We start from the raw sequence: 20,321 nt of genomic DNA, 5'->3' as shown, positions 1-20,321 counted from the left end.
CACCATACAGGACCCTGGTACCCTGCAGCTGAAAGCACCGGTCCAGGTGTAGGATGTCTGAACACAAACAACATTAGCAATTGTAAGAAGGGAAAGCAGGGGCCCAGCTGGCAGCATCCCAAAGCCTTAGCTGCAGACACTCAGCACACAGAACCAAAGCAAACCCTTTAGAGATAGCTTATCTTGGGACTCTAATGTTTAATTTCCACCACCTTTCCCCCTGTTCTCCCCAGACACCTACTTAGTGGTGACTTCAGAGCCCTCCACCTCCTCTGCTGGGGGCTGAACTGGAAGAGGTGAACAGGCTGGGAATAGGTCCAAGAGTCACTTCTGGGGCTTGCAGCCCCTGGGTGGCACTGGCCACGCGATATATGGACTGGCCATTATGGTATGGGGATGGAGCGAGTGCTCTGGCAGGCTCAGCCTTCCCCCTTCCTCTCACAGAAGGCTCTCTTGGCAGCTCCCCCACTCTTTTGGCAGAGACGTACCAGAACTGGAGAGAGCAGCAAAAGAGAAAAATTAGAAAGGGAAAAAAAAGCCCAATCGCCTGGAGAGGCTTGTGTGTTTGCCCTTTTATAATGACGTAGTGTCCTGTGCCTCTCTCCCCCCCCTTCTCTCACTCTCTTTCCCCTCCCTCCTTCCAACCCCCACCCCTTTTCCCCTCACATCCTTGGAAGCAACAATTAAGCAGCTCTGGGATAAAACACACTGGCTGTGAGAGGACTGGGGCATTGCTTCAAGAGATGGCAAGGCAGCTAGCTGCATCCCTCTTTCCCGGAGTCCTCCTCCTCCTCTCCATCCTCCAGGCTTCTTGGCAAGGAGGTAAGAAAAGAAGGGGCTGCTTCTCCCTCACCTGAATGGGCAGCTCAACAGCAAGCCTGGCATAGCCCTTCAGGGACTCCTCTGGGCACCTGGGCTACAGTACTGCCATGGGCTGTAATGGGGCATCCAGGCAAGTTGCCTCTTTAGCTTGCGGTCCAGGTTGCTTGCTTGAGGCTGTCTTCCACCACCCTCCCTCCCCCCCGAACAGCTCATCCCATCTACAGCCCCAGGAACTAAGCTCACCCAGTGGGGAGGAATGGAGAAGTCTGTGCCAGTCCCAGCTGGGGCAGAAGAGCTCCCTGCTATCCATGCACAAGGGAGATGTGACCAGGGAAAGTCTTGGGCAGATCAAACATTGGTCCCAAACCCAAGGGTCACTGGCCAGGAATCCTCCCTGCTCCCTGCTTCTGGGGATGGCACTGGGGATCTGGCTTCCCTGAGTACGAGGCACTTATTGAGGGAGACTTTAGAGGTCATATGGCTTCTTCCCTAGTACACAGGCAGGTATGATCCCAGCCCAACACAGGGAGTTCAGGGGACCGGGGGTCTGTCTGGTTCCCAGCATGATGGGCCAGGACCCAGACAGCTTGTGTGTGGGTGACTGGGACAAGGAGAGTGCATCAGTTAACTCATGTCTGCAATTGGGACATAACTGGTGTGTTTCATGCTTAGTGTCTGACATCCTTTGTGTGTTGCTCTCAGTGTGTGTGTGTGGCATGGTCTATATATATCCCTTTATCAGTGTCAATATACATATGACACAAGCTGTGTGTATCACTTTCAGTGTGTGTGTACTCGTGCATGTTTGGTATGGCCCATGTGTGCATTACTGTCTGTGTGTGACAGCCCTGGTATATCTCTCTCACAGTGCAGTGAATGCATCAGCCACAATATGTGTTAGCGTTTCTGTGTGAGACATAACCCATGTAAGAGATCACATTCTTGTAGATCACACTCTCAAAGCCTGACACAATACGTGTGGATCACTGTGTGAGAGACAAGGATACAAATTGTATGTATTACTTGTTGTATGTATGACACAACTTGTAAGTAGCACTGTTAGTGTATGATAGACACAGCCCACCTGTATTCAACCTGATGTATATGTATGCGTGTGCATGTGCACATGTGTGTGATAGAAATGACCCTTTGTGTAACTTTGGTGTGTGTGTGATTCTGTGTGTGTATCTCTCTCCAAGGTATGTATGTATGTATGATTGACAGTCCTCCTTTGATGCTGATATGAAAGACACAGCCCATGTGTAGTCCTGTGTGTGACGCTTGCTCTGCCAATGTGTGTGTATGCATGCTGGAGAAGTAGATACATCCTGTGTGTGTCACTGTCAGTGACAGTGTGTGAGAGCGTGAGACAGTCATAGTTTGTCTGTGGGGAGAGCCTGTGTGTAGCACTTTACCATTTCTAGGTATGTAATACAAAACATTCGTACTACTGTGTGTATGACATAGAGGGTATCATTGTGCGTGTATGTGTAATGTAACTGTGTGAGAGAGGCAAAGTCCACATTACCCTGGTTGTGCTCAGATCTCTAAAATCAATGCCAGAAGAGAGGATGAAACTGCAGAATGTCTCTCTCGATGCTCATTGCAGGGAGGCTGGGGACAGGGCACTGGGAGGGCTGTATGAAGGGGGAGAGAGCACAGATAGGGTGGAGGAACTAACCTGAGACTTGGGCACCTGTGACTCAACTGTTTGCTCTGCCACAGGCTGACTGTGTGATCTTAGGCAAGTCATTTAGCCACCATGCCTCAACACCATGGGGATATAGTCCTGTCTAACCTTTCAGTGGACTTGTGAGGATAAATGAAGACTTTGAAGACTGTGGGGTGCTCCAATACCACACTTATGGGAGTCACAAAAGTACCTCGGTAGGTAGATGCATTGAGTTTATAGGTAGAAGGGACCATCCACTTTTACAATATGACCTTACACAAAGCCCAGGACAAAGAACATCTTGCTCAAATACTTCTCTATTAAGAACTGCCTAGGAGAGGGGGAGGGGATCTCTGGCAGGGCTGCATGAATGGGGTGAGCTGTGGGAAAGACAGGAGGTGGCACGGGCAGGTTGAGTGAGCATGGAGAGAGGGGGCACTTGCAGGGCAGTGTGAGGCTTGGGGGCACTGGCAAGACTAAGTATAGGAGAAGTAGCCATTGTCTGTGTGGTTCTTCCTTCCAACCCAAAGAAGACCCCTTCAGGTCCATTCTCAGCAGCCAGAAACTCCTTGTGCCAGTGCTGGGGAATGCCTGGCTTCCTCTTGATCCTGTGCCTTCCTGGGATGCCAGTGACAGCTGGTTGTGATCTGAGGAGAGTGCAGGATAAACCCATGACTAGCAGGTCCAGGCCAGTTAGTCCCCTGAACAGCTGCAGACAGGGCTCAAAGCAAAAATCAGGGCAGTAGACTGTGCAGGGAAAGGGGATCAGAGTGGTACTTGGGGAAGGTACAGGGCTGACTTGTGGTATGCCTGCTAAAAAGGTTTACCCCTGCTTTGCCCTCCTTTGCCCATGCTCAAGTGTGCTGGCTTTGCATCAGGTTTCTTGCCAAACTGTCATTCTCTCAAAGACCTGTAAACTAGTGTCTCCTCGCAGCAGCCCAGGTCCAGGCTTTGAGCCTTTGACTGGACCTGATGTCTTTTTATTCACTCCCTATGGGCATGCTGCTCTTGGACCTGGCTTTCTGTGGTGAATGCTGGCAGTCTACTAGTTCAGAGCTTGTTCTTTTGAGTGTACTAAGTGTCTGCTCCCTTGTCAGGACCCTCACACATGTCAGCTGCAACAATCCCAGGAAACAGCCAGCTCTGGGGTGGAGCCCTTTAGCAATTCAAAAGTGTTTGTGGCCTTTGGCCCAGCTCCAGTTCTCAGCGTTGGGCTGTACCTGCTGCTTGGGGCATACTCCTGGGCTTAACCGAGGGAACTAGTATTGTCCTCAAAGAGGTCTGGTCTCAGGGACGCACCCATGCTAGAGGAGCAGTTAGGGGAATTATCCCCTTAGTGCTCATTCAGTAAGGACATAACAGTCCTTTGTGCAGCCTGCATGGGTTGCTTGTGAGCAGACATTGTGTAAGTACCACAACAGTACCACCAAGGTGCCTCAACCCGGGACTACATCATCCCCTGCCCTTTCAACCTGGAGTCCACACAGACCTCCAAGCGGGGTGGCTATAGTTGTAGTGGGGGCAGGAGAACTATGGCTGTGATGTGGGGTGGGCTGTGGCAGTTGGGGCTGTGATTTAGGGGAGCGGCACTTATGGCTATGTGGATGAAGATGTACATGCAATAGTGGGGATCAGGTTGGGACCTGAGGTAAGGTATGGGTGGGAGTGGGGTGGCTCTATTTTACCTGGCCCAGATGTGAGGCCCAGCACACTTCCTGAACTGTTCTAAGGGGTGATTGGTGATCTCAAGGGGCTGTCCTCACTGAGTTGCCTCCAGCCCCAAGCTCTCTGAACAGCTTTGGGCTGGGTAGCAGAGGGACTCCCTCCAGGGGTGGGGTAGAGTGCAAGTCTAGTTTGATCCAGGATTCTGAGGTGATGCCTACCCCCCTGCAGGAATATCTCTGGAGGAGATGTTGCAGCAGGGAGGTCCGTAAGCCTGGGAGGCTGAAGGAAGCCCAGCTTGAGCATTGCGTGCTTGGGAGTTAGTCACCTGAGACATGGGTAGCTTTTTGACTGGCTGGGACTGGCTGTAGCTAGTAATTTCTCTGGCTGCCTGCATGCAGTCCCAGTGCATGGCATGGGGTTTGAAGCCCCCCAGGTTTGGAACAGACTGCCGCCAGAGGCGGTTCAAGCGCCCACTTTGAACGCCTTCAAAGACACATTTGGATGCTTATCTTGCTGGGATCCTATGATCCCTGCTGACTTCCTGTCCCTGGGGCAGGGGGCTGGACTCGATGATCCTCCGGGGTCCCTTCCAGCCCAAATGTCTATGAAATCTATAAAAACTATTAAATGTCCCTCAGCCAACCTGGGTCTCAAGAGACATTTCATGCTTGCATGCGGCTGATGGCTTCTGGAACAGCCAATTGCTGACCCACTGGTTTCAAGGAAGTTCAGAATTAGACTTAGATCCTGTCTGCTTTGTAGCCCTGCTGACCTCAGGAGAGCAGCCTGTAACTCAGCTCTATAAGTGGCACAGCATTGTGACAACTTGGGCTCAGCTGACAAGAATGAGCCTACCTATGGGAGGGTTCTTAGCATCGTTGTTTACAGTGGCCAGATCCTGCAAGGTGCTGAGTGCCCACAGCTTCATTAGGCTGTATCACAAAGCTGCTCATTAACTGGATGTGGGAATTTCTGGAATAAAATTCTGGTTCAGCTATCATTCCAATGGGAAAACAAGTAGTGACCAGTTAGGAGGAGCTGATAATTCTGGAAATACTGTTGAGTAATTGGAACAAGAATGAATTAAACCAAGGTGTGGCAGGGCATGAGTGGTGCCTACCACTTTAAGGGCTAAATCAAACACTCAGCAGGTGTTTGATTATGGCGGCCATTTTAGAACTCTGGCTGCCTACATAAACAAGAGCAGTTCACTCCTGGCAGGCAGCATGGCCTGGCTGGGCTGCTGCATGGGAACATCTTGTAGGTAGGCGCAGGAGGCTCTAATCCTGGGCATAACCTAAAACCCTGCTGGGAGTGGGTGGTCTGGTGGAACTCCCAGTGGCATGGAAGCCCCCAGGAAATGCCAGGCCAGTTACCACCCTGGTGAAAGGTGGATAAGGGTGCCTTAAACCCAGCTCTCACCTTTGGGTGGGTCATGTTAACCATTTAATCCAGGGAAGGCCAGGTAAGCTTCTTGAAGTGCCTGAGCCTGCGGGGTGAGTGACCCTGGGGAGCCAGGCATGCTTTCTGAAGCACCTGATCTTTGAATGGGGGACCCTGATCCCTGAGTGCAGGCAGGAGGCTTAGACCTAACCCTAGGGACCTGACTGATCAATGTGGGGGCCAGAACCCAGATAAGGGTCAAAAGGGCCAGGGGCCCACTGCAAGGGACACCTATATACAGCACAGAAGCTTAGGGTCCCAACTGGCATGAGATGAGATCAAGGCTTAAAGGGAAGCTGAAGGTCCTTGGAAAGGGGTCACAGCTAATGGGTGAAGGGGACGGTTGAGTTGACTGCCTGAGATGCCATCTGTGCGGCTTGGGCTGTGGTGTAGGGGTGGAATGGAGCTATGGATAGCCCCCCCACACCCAATATTGGGGTGTATAATGGGCAGCCTCCCTCCTAATTATTATATCAATATTATTACATCAAGGCATGGCAGATGAGAGAGGTGGGTGGCAGACCCATAGACAGGGGTAGACATGACAGCTTGCCCCTGCCACACAAGGATGGCTAACCTGCAGTGTGTGGGCCCCAACTGGCATGGGCAGCACAAGTATGTAGCACATGGCAGATAAGGGAGGGGACAGACAGCACAGCAGCAGATAAGCCCCAAAGCAAAAATCAGGGCAATAGACTGAGCAGGGAAAGGGGATCAGAGTGGTACTTGGGGAAGGTACAGGGCTGACTTGTGGTATGCCTGCCAAAAAGGTTTATCCCCTTTGCCCATGCTGCGCTCTCCAAGGCAAGATGGGAAGACACTGGTTTCTAACTCCTCAGATCTGTCCTGTGCAAAACCTCCTCCTTGGGGCTGCTCATAAGATACCAGCCCCTGCTGGGCTTACATAAATGAGAACCTTAGGTTAGAGAAATGGCAATGGTTCCGTGAGAAAGGCCAGGGTCTAGGGTCATGTGGGAAAGCCCAGGCCAAGATGTACATGGGTCTGAAATGTGTAGCTTCACACGTGCTCTGTTGGTCTGTATATATTCCCCACTCTGCCTCCAGCCAGGCATTGTAAGCCTCGCTGGGGTGAATGCAAGTGTGCTAAGTCATTCCTGCCATCCCAAAGTGGCTGAAAAGGCAATGCCTTTTCCCTCCCCCCAGGAACCACTCAGCAGTAAGATGATTAAGATGCAAGCTGCTTATAAGGCTCTTGCTTGAGAAGAATCAACACATGATGGTCACAAGCTCACTAAGTAACTTGGAGGGAAGTGTCAGACTGTGAAAGACAAGGGCTTTGTTACGCGTTAATTTTAGGTGGCTCCTGGATCTCTTAACTCCTGGATTGTCCATATATTCACACCTGAAACTAGTTTTAAGCACACTTTAGGCAGCTTAAAGTTGCACTACTGCAGGGCAGATTTATCTCTGATCTGTGTTGTGCAACTCAGTTTCCATTATTGTGGGTAGTTCCCTACAGATGAGCTACCCAAGTTGCAGTCTTCCAGCATCCCAGGATGCAGTGTCCTTCCCCAACCCTCCTGTTCCATGTGGACACACTGTGCACCTCCTGAACTCTATGGCCCAGAGGGCAATTCTGTCACCAAGCCAACTCCTCATCCTGATCTTGGGGGTGATGCCTTCCCACCCCCAGGGGTGAAACCCCATGCAAATGACTCGCAGAAGGTAGCGGCCCAGATTGGGTCCCCATGATTCCTGGGGCAGAGACAGTAGCTCTCCCAAAAGCATGTTCCCTTACTGCTCCCATGTCCCAGCCACCCTGGGAAGCACCCCTCATACTCCAAACCAAAATCCCAGTTTATTAGAACATGAGACCTTCATTAATTTACTTCCTCTTTATTTCTTTTTCACTTTTTTTACTTTACTTTTTATTTTATCATTTAGTGGCATAGTGCCTGACTTCCTTCATTTCGCTACCCTTCCCCCACCCCCATTTCCCTTCCACCTCTCATTTTATTACCCACCCCCATCCCAATAACTGTATGCCTCCCAGTTTCATGTGTTCCCCCCCACCCCAACTCATCTGTCACACCTTCTCTGCACCTAAAGCATGGATAGAAGTCTGTCCTTGGTCACCAGTCCTATAGTGGTAACTCACAGCTGTAGCTCCTAGTCAGGCCGCCACTCACCAGCTGTACAGGTGAGGGACAGTCAGAGAAGATTTTTAGTGTTAAGGTGTGCCTGTTCCAAACTCAAGCTAGCATTAACACTGATCAACATTTGAGCTGCTCAAAGTGCAACCTGTAACAAGACCCAAGCAAAGCCCATATTTGGGACTTAAGGGGATTTTCAACTTCTGACACCATTGTTCTCAGCTTTGTGAAATAGCTTCCACTATCAGAGCCGTTGTGGAGGTGAGTAGGATGGACAGAGAGCCCTTTGTTTTCTGTAATCCACTTTGCCCTGCTTGGACCACATGCCTTGAGAGCCCATCATGACCAAACAGTGACCTCCCACAAGAATACTCCATCACTCCCCTCTGCATCTTGTGATGAGATAGATTGCTGAAGACAGCCTTTCATAGTTGAGGATGATTGTCTTCTATGATTCTTATCTGTGTCCAAAGATGGCTGACAAGGCCTATCCAGGATCGACAGAAATTAATTATGTGTCTTTGTTGATTTTGACCACAGTAAATGTGATCCCAGTGGACATGCTTATCCAGGCTAGGGACAGACATTCAAAAATCCCGAGCCTGAATTGATTCACTCTTTGCAGGTTAGTCTAAGCTGCATAGCTTAAACTGATTAATAACTGGACTTACATCCTCTGTTAAATCAGGAAATGCAGCCACATACTTGCATGGGGGGCAACTGCTGCCAGACTGGGGAGCGGGGCTGGGGAAAAAGTCCTTTCTCTGAAGCAAGCATGTGTTGAACACAGCAATTTGCAAAGCATACAACAGGGAACTACCAAAAATCTTCACCTAAGCTAAGATACAGCCCAGTAAAACATAGCATACACAATTTAGTCTAATTTAAAATGTAAATGAGGAAGACAAGAGAAAGCTTTGAATAAGTCTTACATAACCCTGTGTCTCCTTACAGCCAGGCATTCAGAAAGGCTTTGTTCAAGTATTTTCACCTTTTACAGGTTCTGCTTTATAATGTAAATGTAGCTCTCTGCGTTCTTTGGTGAAGCTGTCTGCAACTTTCCTTAACTACATCTCCAGCACATATGCGTGATGATTGAGACTGCAGCCAATGTCCCCACCCTGGGGGTCTGGAGAAGAGAGGGGATAGGGAAGAATTAACTCCATCCCTGCCTGGCTGCAGGCAAGCCATGGAGATGCAGCTGGGGCTGGGAAGCTCCAGCTCTGGTCCACGGGGTTTTGTGGGGTGGGGGGCAGGGGATGGAGGGAAGAATTTGCCTCAGAGGCCATGGCAGGATAGCATCTAGCCACGCCCTGCCCCTGCTCTGGCTAGAGAGCAGAGGGGAGGGGCCAGCCCAGAGCAGAAAACAGAGCCCTGCCCAGCCCAGAGAGCATGCTGGGATGCTGGGGGAGTCTGGTTTAACTCAAACCAGCAAGGGGTCTGGGACAGACAATATATAAACCGGTTTAATCCAAATCAGTTAAGCCTGATACTGCATTCAACTAGGTTTATCTCAAACCAGTTTCAGCCATTTTCAGACTGAAAATTTCAGTTGAGCCACAGGCAGCTGTTTATGTGCCACAGGCAGCTGTTTATGTGCACTGAATGTCAGTTCTGTTACAAGTTTAAAACAGCTTCTGATCACTTTTTTTTTGTTGGTTTTTCTTGGAAAAATCTCTCTCTCTCTCTCTCTCTCTCTCTCTCTATATATATATATATATATATGAAGTTATATATATCTACACACCGAGTATCACACCACAAAGAAAACCCATAACCCTTTACAAAACTAACTGCACCCGTGCATCCCACAATCCCGTACAAAGGCCTGCTGACCACCCAGACCTATTACAATATCCGCACCGCACGCCACACACATACACAAACAAACATACTCTGGTCTCTCAGACCAGGTAACCCCTTCCTTTCATTCCCACCCCACTTGCAGGGTCATATACTCAGTTCATTGGTCGTCCATGTCACTGTCGCTGGAGGACCCACTGCTGCTCACTGCTGCTGTTGCTGTCCTCAGTTCCATTTGTCTCTTCCTCTTCCTCACTGTCACCATCCCCTTCCCCGCTAGGGGAAAGTTGGAAGGTCCTGTGCCATGTGTCTCTGTGCCAGGTAGCTTTGGCTGCACCCTCTCCATCCTCCACTACCAATTACTGGTAGTAGGTCTGGAGCTCGCTCAGAGCCATTTGCACACAGCCTACTACCTCTATGTCTGTGTGTCTGTACAACAGGAGGCTCCTGGCCTTCCACAGGGCACTCCTGACGCAGGACGCAAACTGGTTGAAACAGGTTGACCGGTTCCCTGGTGTTTAGTGAGGTACCCATACAGCACCGCTTTTCTGGTTAGCCGGTTGACGCTGGTCACCGCTTCGCAGAACTGCTTCACCCTTTTCCGTTCCTCCTTGGCGCAGGTGCAGAGCTAGAGGAGGTGGTTGATCGTCTAGGTGGCTCTGTGGCAGTTGAGCCACAGGCAGCTGACCCTCTCTATGCCTCCGGGCCCTGATTAGTAGGGCTCAGTGAGCTATTAGCTAGTTCAGGTCCTTGTGATCTTTGTGCAGGTCTTTGTAGTCGATGCGCTTCCACACAGCCTGGCACGCGTTGCCTGGGAGCAAGTCCACAGGCAACATGATGTCCCTCAACCTCACTGTCTCCTGTATCTTCTTGTAGTTGCTCATGGTCGCGGGGCCTGTGCTCTGCAGGCCATCCAAGCTACAGCACTGGTTTAGGATCTTGTGAGCCCATGATCCATGGTCTATGGTTGGTCGGAGTGAACGCTTCCCAGTGTCTCAGGATGTGCCCTGCAAAATATCTCACCAGGCAAGTGGTTTTGGATTCTGTGCCCGTCACTACCTTGCAGATCTGGCTCATATACTTGGCCCACAGGAACAGGAAGATGTCTGGCCCCTGCCCCCAGCCCAAGCCCCTGCCCATGCCCCTGCCCCTGGTCCTCTTGTCAACCAGTTTCTGATCACTTAAACTGGTTTATGTGTAATCCCTAGCTCTGGTCAGGAAGAAAGTAGACAGACTATGTTTAGGGCACTTATTCTAGCCCCCTCCCCATATAGGGTAAGCAGAGCAGATCCTGAAGAGGGCTGCTCAGTTACACTAACAGTTGCTGAACTGCATTCCTGTCTTGTCCAAGTGTTTGATGACCTTCTTATAACTGCCACCTTTGTGCCAGTTCATGACTAGGGGCTTCTCAACCTCACATTCCTGCTACTGTCATCACTAGCTGAAAGGAGCTGCTGCTGCAAGGTCTGCCAGAAAGCAAGTCTGGCTGCCATGCTGCTCCAGCCCTACTGTGCACCCAGAGGTGGCAGGACTGGCTTCATGTGCAACAGCCTGGGCTCTCTCCCATGCCTGGGCTGGGATGGGCTGAAGGGCCTACTGCAAGCCAGACAAAATCCAGCCCATGGGTCATATTTTGCCCATCCCTGTTCTAACATCTGCTTGTACTGCTGTTGAGCATTTGTAGACCCATGGCTGGGGGCTGGGCAGGCTTATTATAGTGGTGACCTGGGCGCCCTATGTCACAGCACCTTCAAAGGATATAGGTGGCTTTTCAGGAGGGAAACCATTGCCAGCTGCTGTTCCCACCACATCCCAGTGGTGCTGCCACTGCTTGGTCCATGACTGCTTACTCATCAGAGTTACTCCTGCTTTTTCACAACTAACCACCAGCTGTGGACATGCTGGCTAGCTGTACAGCTCTGCCACCAGGATAGGCTGTAACAATTTAACACAGCCACAGCTGTTTGATCCTTTCCCTACTGCACCTCCTGTTGAGAGAAGCAGGGACTGCAGTTTCTTAAAGAGATTTTTTTTTTCTGTTTTCCACAACCCCTTCTGCAGGGCCCTTTGCCTAGCCCTCTGTTAGCATCTCCTTCTCAAAGAAGAATAGCCTGAAAAGGGCCCTGGCCCCCACCTTTGCTGAACTGTGGATGTAGTAGACACTGGATACATGCTATAGACAACAATGGGAGCAGGTGTAGGGACCGCAAGTGTCTCTGTCCCTCTTTTTCAAGGTTTCCCCTGGTTTGCTTCCATTCTGGTCCCATATATCTTCCTTGGCTACCCAACAGATCATTTCCACAGGAAGCTCTTAATCCTGCCTAGCCTGTGGTCTGGTGGTTAGGATGCTTTGTGGGAAAGTTAAGATGTGGATTCAAGCCCCTTCAGGATGAAGGAAACCTGAGTCTCCCACTCCTTTTGCAAGTGCCCAAACCACTAAACCATTAGGTTAAAGTGTGAGGGCTACTGTCTGGTGTGAAATAGTTGCTTTTCTTTTTGAGTGAAGTTTGAGAAGCTTACATGAAATTCCATGATTTTTCAGGCAAAATAGGGCTGCCACAGAGTTTACGTGTAACAGATTCCTTCAGGGCATGCTCAGATGGGCGAATGAGTTTGCACCGGGGCAGTAGGATCTAAAATCTGCATAAGTAGCAATCTGTGTTGGCTATGAAACTAACTTTAGGCCAACAAAGCAGGGAGTGGATTTGGGACTTTTGAGTCCCATGCAGCCCCTCCCTAAACATGCTTCCCAGGTGTAGAGTTGCTGATTAGCTCCCCCCTGCCATGTCTGCAGCCTTGTAGGCAGTACAGCCACAAGCACCAGTCAAGAAATGTGGGTGAAAAGCTGCAGAAAGGTGTTTAGCAACTAGCTGGGTTCTTCATGTACTCTGCTAGGTATTGCAGCCAGTGGCAGTCTTTGAAATGAGACTAGGCAGGTTTGTACACGGCTAAAGAAATGACCCACTCTTGTAGCCCTGGGGCTCACCACAGCAGCCACCTTTAAGCACCACATCTTGGGTCTCAGCAGGTTGAGAGCTATGGGCTGGGAATGCAGCCCATGTTCAGATCCCATAAATAAGAATGTTCACCTGTAAGCAGGGATCTCTGCACAATGCCTGTCTGAGGGCTGAGATCTGCTAGCTTTTTAAATCTTGCATGGGTGTCAGGGGTCCTGTGCCTCAAAGCAAACTGAGCATGTAGATGACGCCTTTATCTTCAAGCTGGTGCCTCAGCTTCCCAGGGCAAGCAGTGCTACCTAGCACAGGTAAGTCCTGCTTCAGAGGTGCCAGCAGGGAGCTATGTCAGAGAAGCATCCTGGGAACCAGGGAGAGAACTCTGAATAGAACCTGATCCATACTCTAGCAAGTGACCACCCTCTATGATTCCTACCAAGAGGACTGAAGCTGCCACCCATCTTCCCAGAATCTCATTGACTTGACCTCTTCTGTGAGTGACTTACAAAGAAGCAAGTCCTTGAGAAGCTCTATGATCTGAGCCACAGGTGAACAAAGTCCACTGTGCAGGCTGGGAAGTGAGAACTACCAGTAGTAGCCCTAGAGTGGTTCCAGTTCTCTGATGGATTTACCCTGGTTGGCATTAGTAATGCCCCTCAACAGAACAGAACAGAACTCCTGCTCTAGACAAACTCAGTGATTGCAAGGCTGCTGGTTTTAATTAGATCACTCATACTGGGGCTCAATTTGGCTTGCTGAGCTGGGTCATCAGTGACTTTGTAGTTGATCAAGATAGAGCCTTAAAAGTTTGGATGGAGCTGCAGTCTGGGGTGCAGTCATCACAGCAGGAAGAGATCCTGAAGTTCTGCCTGCTCTGGGAGCAGCAGCCCCTAAAGGAGGCTACAAGGGCCTGCAAAAATCTCAAATGGGTTAGAGTGGCTCCAGCAGAAGTGCAGACTGGGCCATGCTTGGCATCAATGATAGTCGCACTGAACCCGGGACTCTTGGTAGTGGACAGTGGCCTTTAGCACTGCTTGATGATCTAACCTCTGTCTCATTAGCGATCAGAGAAGAGCTGTGGCCATCTTGCACCCATTACTGCCATTCATGCCAAGAGCCTGGGTTAGGAACATGCCCCTCATATTTAAAGGCTTAATGCAGTCTGTCTAACCTCTCAGCTTGGTCAAGGACAAGGCTAACAGAGGAAGGTATGAAAGGTCTGGCATTAATAATGAGTTGTCTCCCATTTCTTCTTTTGATGGGGGAATCTAAGAACATGCTTACCCTCAGTCAAATCAGGCAATGAATGGTGCTGGCCCACAACAACATGAAGAGCTTAGGTACCATCTGAGGGATGCCGACACTCTCCTTAAAAAAGCAGGACTTAGGAACTCAGATCAGCCCAGTTTCTAATCCTTTCCAGGAAAAGTTAGCTCAGAAGCAGCTACATTCAGGGTCTGAGGAAAGACTGTGACCACCACTGCATCAGACTTGGAAAGCCAGTCACTTCATACATGGTGTAGATTGCCGAATAGGACCAGAAGCTTAAGGTTTGGACCCTATCAGTGGCACATTAGCCACATGGCTCATGCCCAGCCTAAAGAATTCAGAATATTTCTGGGAATCCCTTCCCAAACAGTGTCTTGAGGTGCCCTTCTCTCCAAAGGTGCCCACAGAGGGAGGGTGACTCTGGGTTCCAGGGATATGAGGTCCCATGATGTTTAGGTTGCCCAGTGAGGGTGAAAGTCCAGGTGCTAGCTTGGTATTTAGTTAGCATTGTTCCCTGTGCATACTAAGGGTTGCTGGCATGCCTGCCTGGTACTGCACCCAGTTGTGGCAGCATGGCCTGCACAGCTGGCTGTTCCCTTCCCAGAGGCCTGGAAGGATGCCATGTGGATATTTCCCATTTGTTTTTAAACTAGGAATAATCTGGGATTTGTTTTTCCAAGCTGATGGAGATGGGGAGGGGAAAGGAGGCTGGGTTACGCCCCCTATTTGCAAAGTCCTTGCCATTAAACCCAGCCAATAACAGCTCCTCTGAAGGAAAGTGGGGCAGGGCCAGGGCAGGGGAGACAGACAGACGGTCAGACAGGGCAAGTGATGATTTGAATGAATGCCTTTGGCATGAGGCAGCATGTTACCAGGCACTGAATTCCACTCAAAGTGAGATCAGCTGTTCTGGAATCTGGAATCAATTCCAAAGCACGCTGGGGCTCAGCGTACAGCACTCTGTATTGGGCAGGCTCTGCTGTAGCTATGCAAGATAGGGGCCTCAGGTTTGGGCATGACAGACCTAATGGCCTGGAGTGGATACTTCAATATTACACCCAGGGGGCTGAGAACACTCCCCTGACCTTGTGACCACCAGAACAGCAGGTTACAGGTGGGAATATGGCCTTGAGAGAGCAAGTGATGTCTCTGGCTTGGCTCGATGAATCAGTACGAGCTAGAGAGGGAGATTATAATTTATGAATCCCAGCCTTTTTCTCTGGCATCCATGGATCCAGGATCCCTGGGAGTGGCAGCCCTGGCACTTGTGCCCTGAGTGGGGCAGGATGTGTGAATCTGCCATTAGCACGTACAGTGGCTGAGATGAGGGTGTGACCCTGGGCACTACGGTCATGGGCAAGACTGTGACACTGGGAACTGAAATACTAGAACGTATGTGGCTGTGGGCAAGAGTGTGACACTGGGAACTAGTTTCCAGTGCATGTCTGAATGTGAAAACCCTTGCCACTTCTGTGTGACTGGGGTCTGGGTCTATGGGGCACACAGCAATGTGTTTCCTTTCCCCCGATGTGAGGAATGAATACTACAGACAAGCAGGTGCTGACTGGATGGGGTGGGAACAGGGATGAGTAGGGGGCCATGGAGGGGAGCAGACTGGGTTTCAATGGGCACGTCTGTACCAGTTGTTTACTGTGTAGTTGACTAATTAGCAGCGCAGTAAACATCTCAGTGTCTACATCTATATGTGTGCCCCTATTAGACTGGAGTAAACAAATTTATTCTGTAGCAGCGCATATACAGATGCTACCCAGCTGACTGGGGCACAGGGGTGCTTCAGCACAGGGGCTGCCTGCCAGCTAACCCTTTGCTGAAGCCTCCCTCATGCCCCAGCCAGCCCCTCCACAGAACACTGAGCCGGGGTGAACAGCCCCGGGCTGGCAGGCTGACCCCCTGGGGTCCCCTGCCAGTTGGGGCTGCTGCGCCTGGACTCCATGTGCTGCACCTGAATAACTGTGAAGCTTATTGCTCCGGAGTTAATTGTCCCCAGGCACATGTTCAACCTGCAGCCTGGAGCAATTAACTCTGGAGCAATAAGCTCTGCAGTTTATTCAGGCACTGTAATTGCACAAGTAGACACACCCAGTGACAAATCTGGGAAGGAAAGAACTTATAAAGCTGGTGACCAACTAGAGCCAGATCCCTCCACTTAGTTCCCAGCTTTCAATGCCTCAGCACCACCTGCTGGCCATATTTATTAGGGCAAACGTGAGCTAAGCCCCTTAGGCTCCTATACACGTGCGGGGACTGAAGGTGAACAAATCGGCCTATGCACATGCAGGGAGCCTGTTCTGATGTGCTGATTAATGAAGTCTACTGGAGTCTGTTGGAGCACAGGAATTGATGCGCTCGGGCAGCCTTCTGTGTCATGTGTATCAGTGTTCCAGCCCATCTCCATGCTGAAAAAATGGTGGCAGGGCGCTTTGAAATGAGACATGTTCGATGAGCTTTAGTTCAAAGCACCCTGCTGCTAGTTTTTCAGCATGGGACACATGGGGACATTGCTATATGTGACATGTGGGCACTTTTTAATTAGTGCAACTCGCTAATTAAATCACCTCGTGTCACAGCATGTGTAAAAATGCCCCTTGAGTCCAGCAGCCTAAGCACTTGACACTACTTCAGCTGTCCCCAGACCCAGAAGCCTTGGGCTTTGCCCACAAGAAGCTATGCTGAGCTGGGGTCAATTGTATGTGCAGGCCTGGCTGCATCCATCTCAGAAGGGACTGACACAGAGTGCCCAACCATGGGTAAGAGAGATTTAGGTGTAGGGATGCAGGCTATCACCCCTCTCTATTGAGAGTGAAACCTCCTCATAGCACAGGCCTAGGCAAAGCAGTGTGGGATTGAAAGGCAGGGCACCAGTTGCTCTGCTAGCTGCTCCTTCTGGTCTGGGGCAGATTAAGATTAACTGGGGCCCTCATCTGCAGGTTCTGTCCCTGGCCAACGCAGCAGCAAAAATAGGACTCACTTCCCCCAAGGCCTGGGACAGGAGATGCAGCTGTCCCTGCCCTCAGGTCTGCACTGGAGGCAGCACCGGAGTTCAGAGCTGTGCAGTGTGGATTGAGCTCTAGGGGTGGTCCTTCATGCTGCTGCAGCTCAATCTGGCTGCAGTGGCAACCAGCAAACGGCACCCAGAAGCTATGGCCTGCCACGTTGCACATGCTCAGCCCAGCCCAGCCACTGGTTTCGTCCGTGCGGAGGCAGGGGCCCCTAGGTCCAGACCCAGTTGGCCCATGCATTAATCCACCTATGCTTCTAGTATGTCAATACACTCAAAGCCCCTTATACTGACCAAACCCAACTCTACTGTAGCCAGAGGCAAAAAGGAGGCCCTTATGACTTGTTCAGCCAAACAGTTGCTCAAGGTGACTCCAAGCAGATCTGGGGCAGAACTCTGCTTCTAACATGGCAGCCCAGGATCCCATCCCCTCAGCACAACACAGCAATGAGTCTGGACAAGGCCCTTTCTGAATGTCAGCCCCAGAGGTAGAACAAATTCCCACAGGGTTGAAAAGCCACTGCACACCTGACAGCTGCTTTAAGGTCAAGTGGCACAGGTTGGGCAGCCTATGCTAATATAAATAAGACAGCCCATCTTGGACATACAGAAAGCCCATGTACAGTCCCATACAGCCTTCTCCCCTGAGGGGGGAAAAAACCCCCACATGCAACAGAAAGTCTATCTGAGGAGTCAGACATGAAAAAAAAGTGATGATGCCCTTGAAGATTGCATTAAACTGCACATGGTTGAGAGGTGCAAACTGCACCCAGATCCACAGAACAGGCATACCAACCTTTAGAGTGCTTGGCTTTACAGCAGATGGCTCAGTGCTCTCTTTAAGGCCATGACTTGGTCTGTAATAGCTCTTTATTTGTGGGACTCCCTCTGACATTCACCCTGGTTAGGAGACTGACTGTCTCAGGAGATTCTGGATTGAGTAGAGAACCTTTCACTTCTACAGCTTCACACAAAGATGAGCTCAACTTAGCAGGGATAAAAAGCAATTCCCATCTGGTTGGGATGCTTGGTGGCCCATATATCAGATGAGTTTGGTGGTTCTCAGGACCATTTCCTACACTGACCCTCTGGCAGACTTAGCAGAGGGCCTGGACCCTGGAGACTACCCCTGTTCCCCCTAAAACAGGGGTGTCAATCCTGGGCTACTGGTTGGCTCCTAGAAGTTGGGGGTTCCTGGGGTAAAGTGGCCTGCCACAGAATCTGGGGCCCTTTCCCTGGTGGACACGGCAGTTGGTAATAAGAGGGTGAGTGAAGACTGACACAGCCCCAGTTGCCTTCCAGCCACTCTACCTATTGCCACTGCTGAGGCCTCAGCTCAGCTGTTGGTCCCATTGTGGCTGCCGCATGCCCTATGCCCTGTGCCCTGTTCCTTGTCCCAGGGCTAGAGCAGCTGCTATGGTACAAAGCATGTAGCAATGACAGCAACTTCAGATCCAGCACACAGCATGTGGCAGGACCTGGAGCTGCTCTGTGTGGCCTGTGCCAGAGCTGGAGCTGCTGCCACCACTACTGCATGCTCCAGGTTGCAGCTGGAACTGCTGCTGCCATATGCTCCAGGCCAGCTGGGGTCCACAAGCAGCCCTGCAGTCCAGATCTGGCCTGGGGCACAAAGCAATTGTGGGTGTGTCTACACATTGCCCTATGGTGATGTTGTTACTGCACCGTGCTTTAGTACTTCCTTTTGGAACGACTAAAGCATGGCGCGCTAATCACCTGTACTGTGCTGTATATGCAGCACATGGTTATTTTTAGCTGCTGCTTCACTGTGGCAGCACACCACTATGGCAAAGTAGCGGCTGGTCATGTGTAGACTCCTGTGGACTGGGACAGATTAAGATTAACTGGGACATCGCGGTAGCACGTCACTACAGCGGCATAGCCTCACGTGTAGATGCATCCTGTGACACCTCTGCCCTAAAATAAGTCTTCTGCCCCAGTCAAGGTAACACATGCCAGAAGGCAGTGTGTGTGTGTGTGTGCGCGCGCGCACGCGTGCACGCGTGCACACACGCGTGCATGTGTGTAGCCCTGCCGCAGCCCTGTAGACAGATGGATGGCTTTACAGAACTGGGAATCCATAGCCTCCCCCAGCACTGAATCCACAGGCCGGAGTTTGTCAGCAGGAGCCCCTGACTCAGTGGAGGCAGTTTGCAGTCCATAAATGTGAAGTTCTCATAGCAGTGATGCAGTTTTCCCCTTATGCTGATGGCTGCTCCCTCTAGGTAGAAACAGAGCAGTGGAAAGCTGACTCCTGGTGGGGTGCAGTGGAGCTGGCTCCTGGTGGGGTGAGATGCTAGTGGGAATGGAGGATTCTGCCTGGTCTCTTATTTCATCTCTCATCACTCTCTTCAGTCCCACTCAGCACCCTCCCCCACACCTTGGGCTCTGCCTCAGGCTGAAAGCTGTTGTGAAATGTGCTGGCTTCCCAGAAAGAGGCAGCTGGCCCAGCACAGCCCTCATCTGTCTCCAAGTGGCACAAACAGCTTCTCCCCTGCCTTGTGCTGGGGCTGCTGCTGAGCACGGCTGTGCAGGGTGTTACAGGGGATAGCTGAAGCCACAGAGGCAAGTTCTTCCCTCCACACTGTGCCCAGAGACCAGGGCACAGGACAAGGGTCTCAGCCCCAGACTGGCACTGGACCTCCTATCCCCCCATGCTGAAGGGAGCTGGGGACAGGCCAGTTGCTTGTACCAGAGGAGAAGCAGTCTTGGGCTTACTGCCCCTGCCTGGCTCTGCCACAGACAGATTGCCCTTCTCCTCACTCAGAGGACAGGCTGGCCTCCTTGCCTGGGCTCTTGGCAAAAGCGCCAGTGTATCTTTGAGCACCAACCCACAATCCCAGTGCCTCCACCCTGCTCTCAGAGCACTTATACAGGGCAGGTCCCTGTCATTAAGCTCATGGTAACGTGAGGAAACCAAGGCACAGTCAAGGCATGGATTGGCCCAGAATTGCACACCTGAGTGAAGGATCATGGTGCTGCTGTTTGAGAATGCACTTGGGGCAGCTCCTCCATCCCAATAAGTCTCAAAGATGTTTCTATGCTGCCTTTGAGCCAAGTGCCATGCGGGCTGGGCGCATCTGGACCCAGCAGTTGTCTCTCAGGCTAGCTCTGTGTATGACCAGGCCTTTTCTTTTGCAGGGGTCCCTGGTGGTATCCCTGGAGGGGGACTTCTAGGAGGAGGATATTACCCAGGTAAGCACAAGACTCACCCAAATGGGACACAGGAGGGAAGGAGAATATCTTCTCTCAGGAAAAGGACAGGACAAGTTAGGAGGAGGGGTGCATACATGACTGGAAGGGGAGGGAATGGCATGTAACTAGGGAGGATCCCTGAAGGCAGGCAAGTGCCAAGTGAGCAGCACTGGGAGGCTAAGTCTGAGTGTGGGTGGGCAGGGAGGTGCTGCCCCCTGCTTTGAGCCTTGCAAAACCAGTAAGGGGAACAAGCCTGTGCATCCCTGCCCCTGTGTAGTTAACATTCAAGCCAGCACCTCTGCACCTGTAATGGGCTCTGCTTACCTCCAACACAGAAGGGGCAACTC

General features: G+C 51.1%; 1 protein-coding gene across 11 annotated transcripts in view; it reads left to right on the top strand.

Moving 5' to 3' along the window:
* Window positions 1–606: 606 nt before the first annotated feature.
* ELN (elastin) overlaps window positions 607–20,321 on the top strand; it is an 83,588-nt gene continuing 63,873 nt past the window's right edge. For 3 of the 11 annotated variants that reach the window (XM_019506140.1, XM_019505664.1, XM_019505910.1), the window contains exons 1-2: window positions 611–822; window positions 19,921–19,974. In XM_019506140.1, the coding sequence (XP_019361685.1) occupies window positions 744–822; window positions 19,921–19,974 (133 nt within the window). In that variant the 5' untranslated portion in view covers window positions 611–743. Of the gene's footprint in view, window positions 823–19,920; window positions 19,975–20,321 lie in introns of all 11 variants that reach the window. The other 8 variants (XM_019506062.1, XM_019505737.1, XM_019506390.1 and 5 more) reach the window with 5 other exon arrangements.

This window comes from Gavialis gangeticus, unplaced genomic scaffold, assembly GCF_001723915.1.
Source record: "Gavialis gangeticus isolate Ggan-Ray unplaced genomic scaffold, GavGan_comp1, whole genome shotgun sequence".
NCBI lineage: Eukaryota > Metazoa > Chordata > Crocodylia > Gavialidae > Gavialis > Gavialis gangeticus.
The sequence above is the reverse complement of the archived record's forward strand: the minus strand, read 5'-3'. Positions and strand labels throughout refer to the sequence as shown.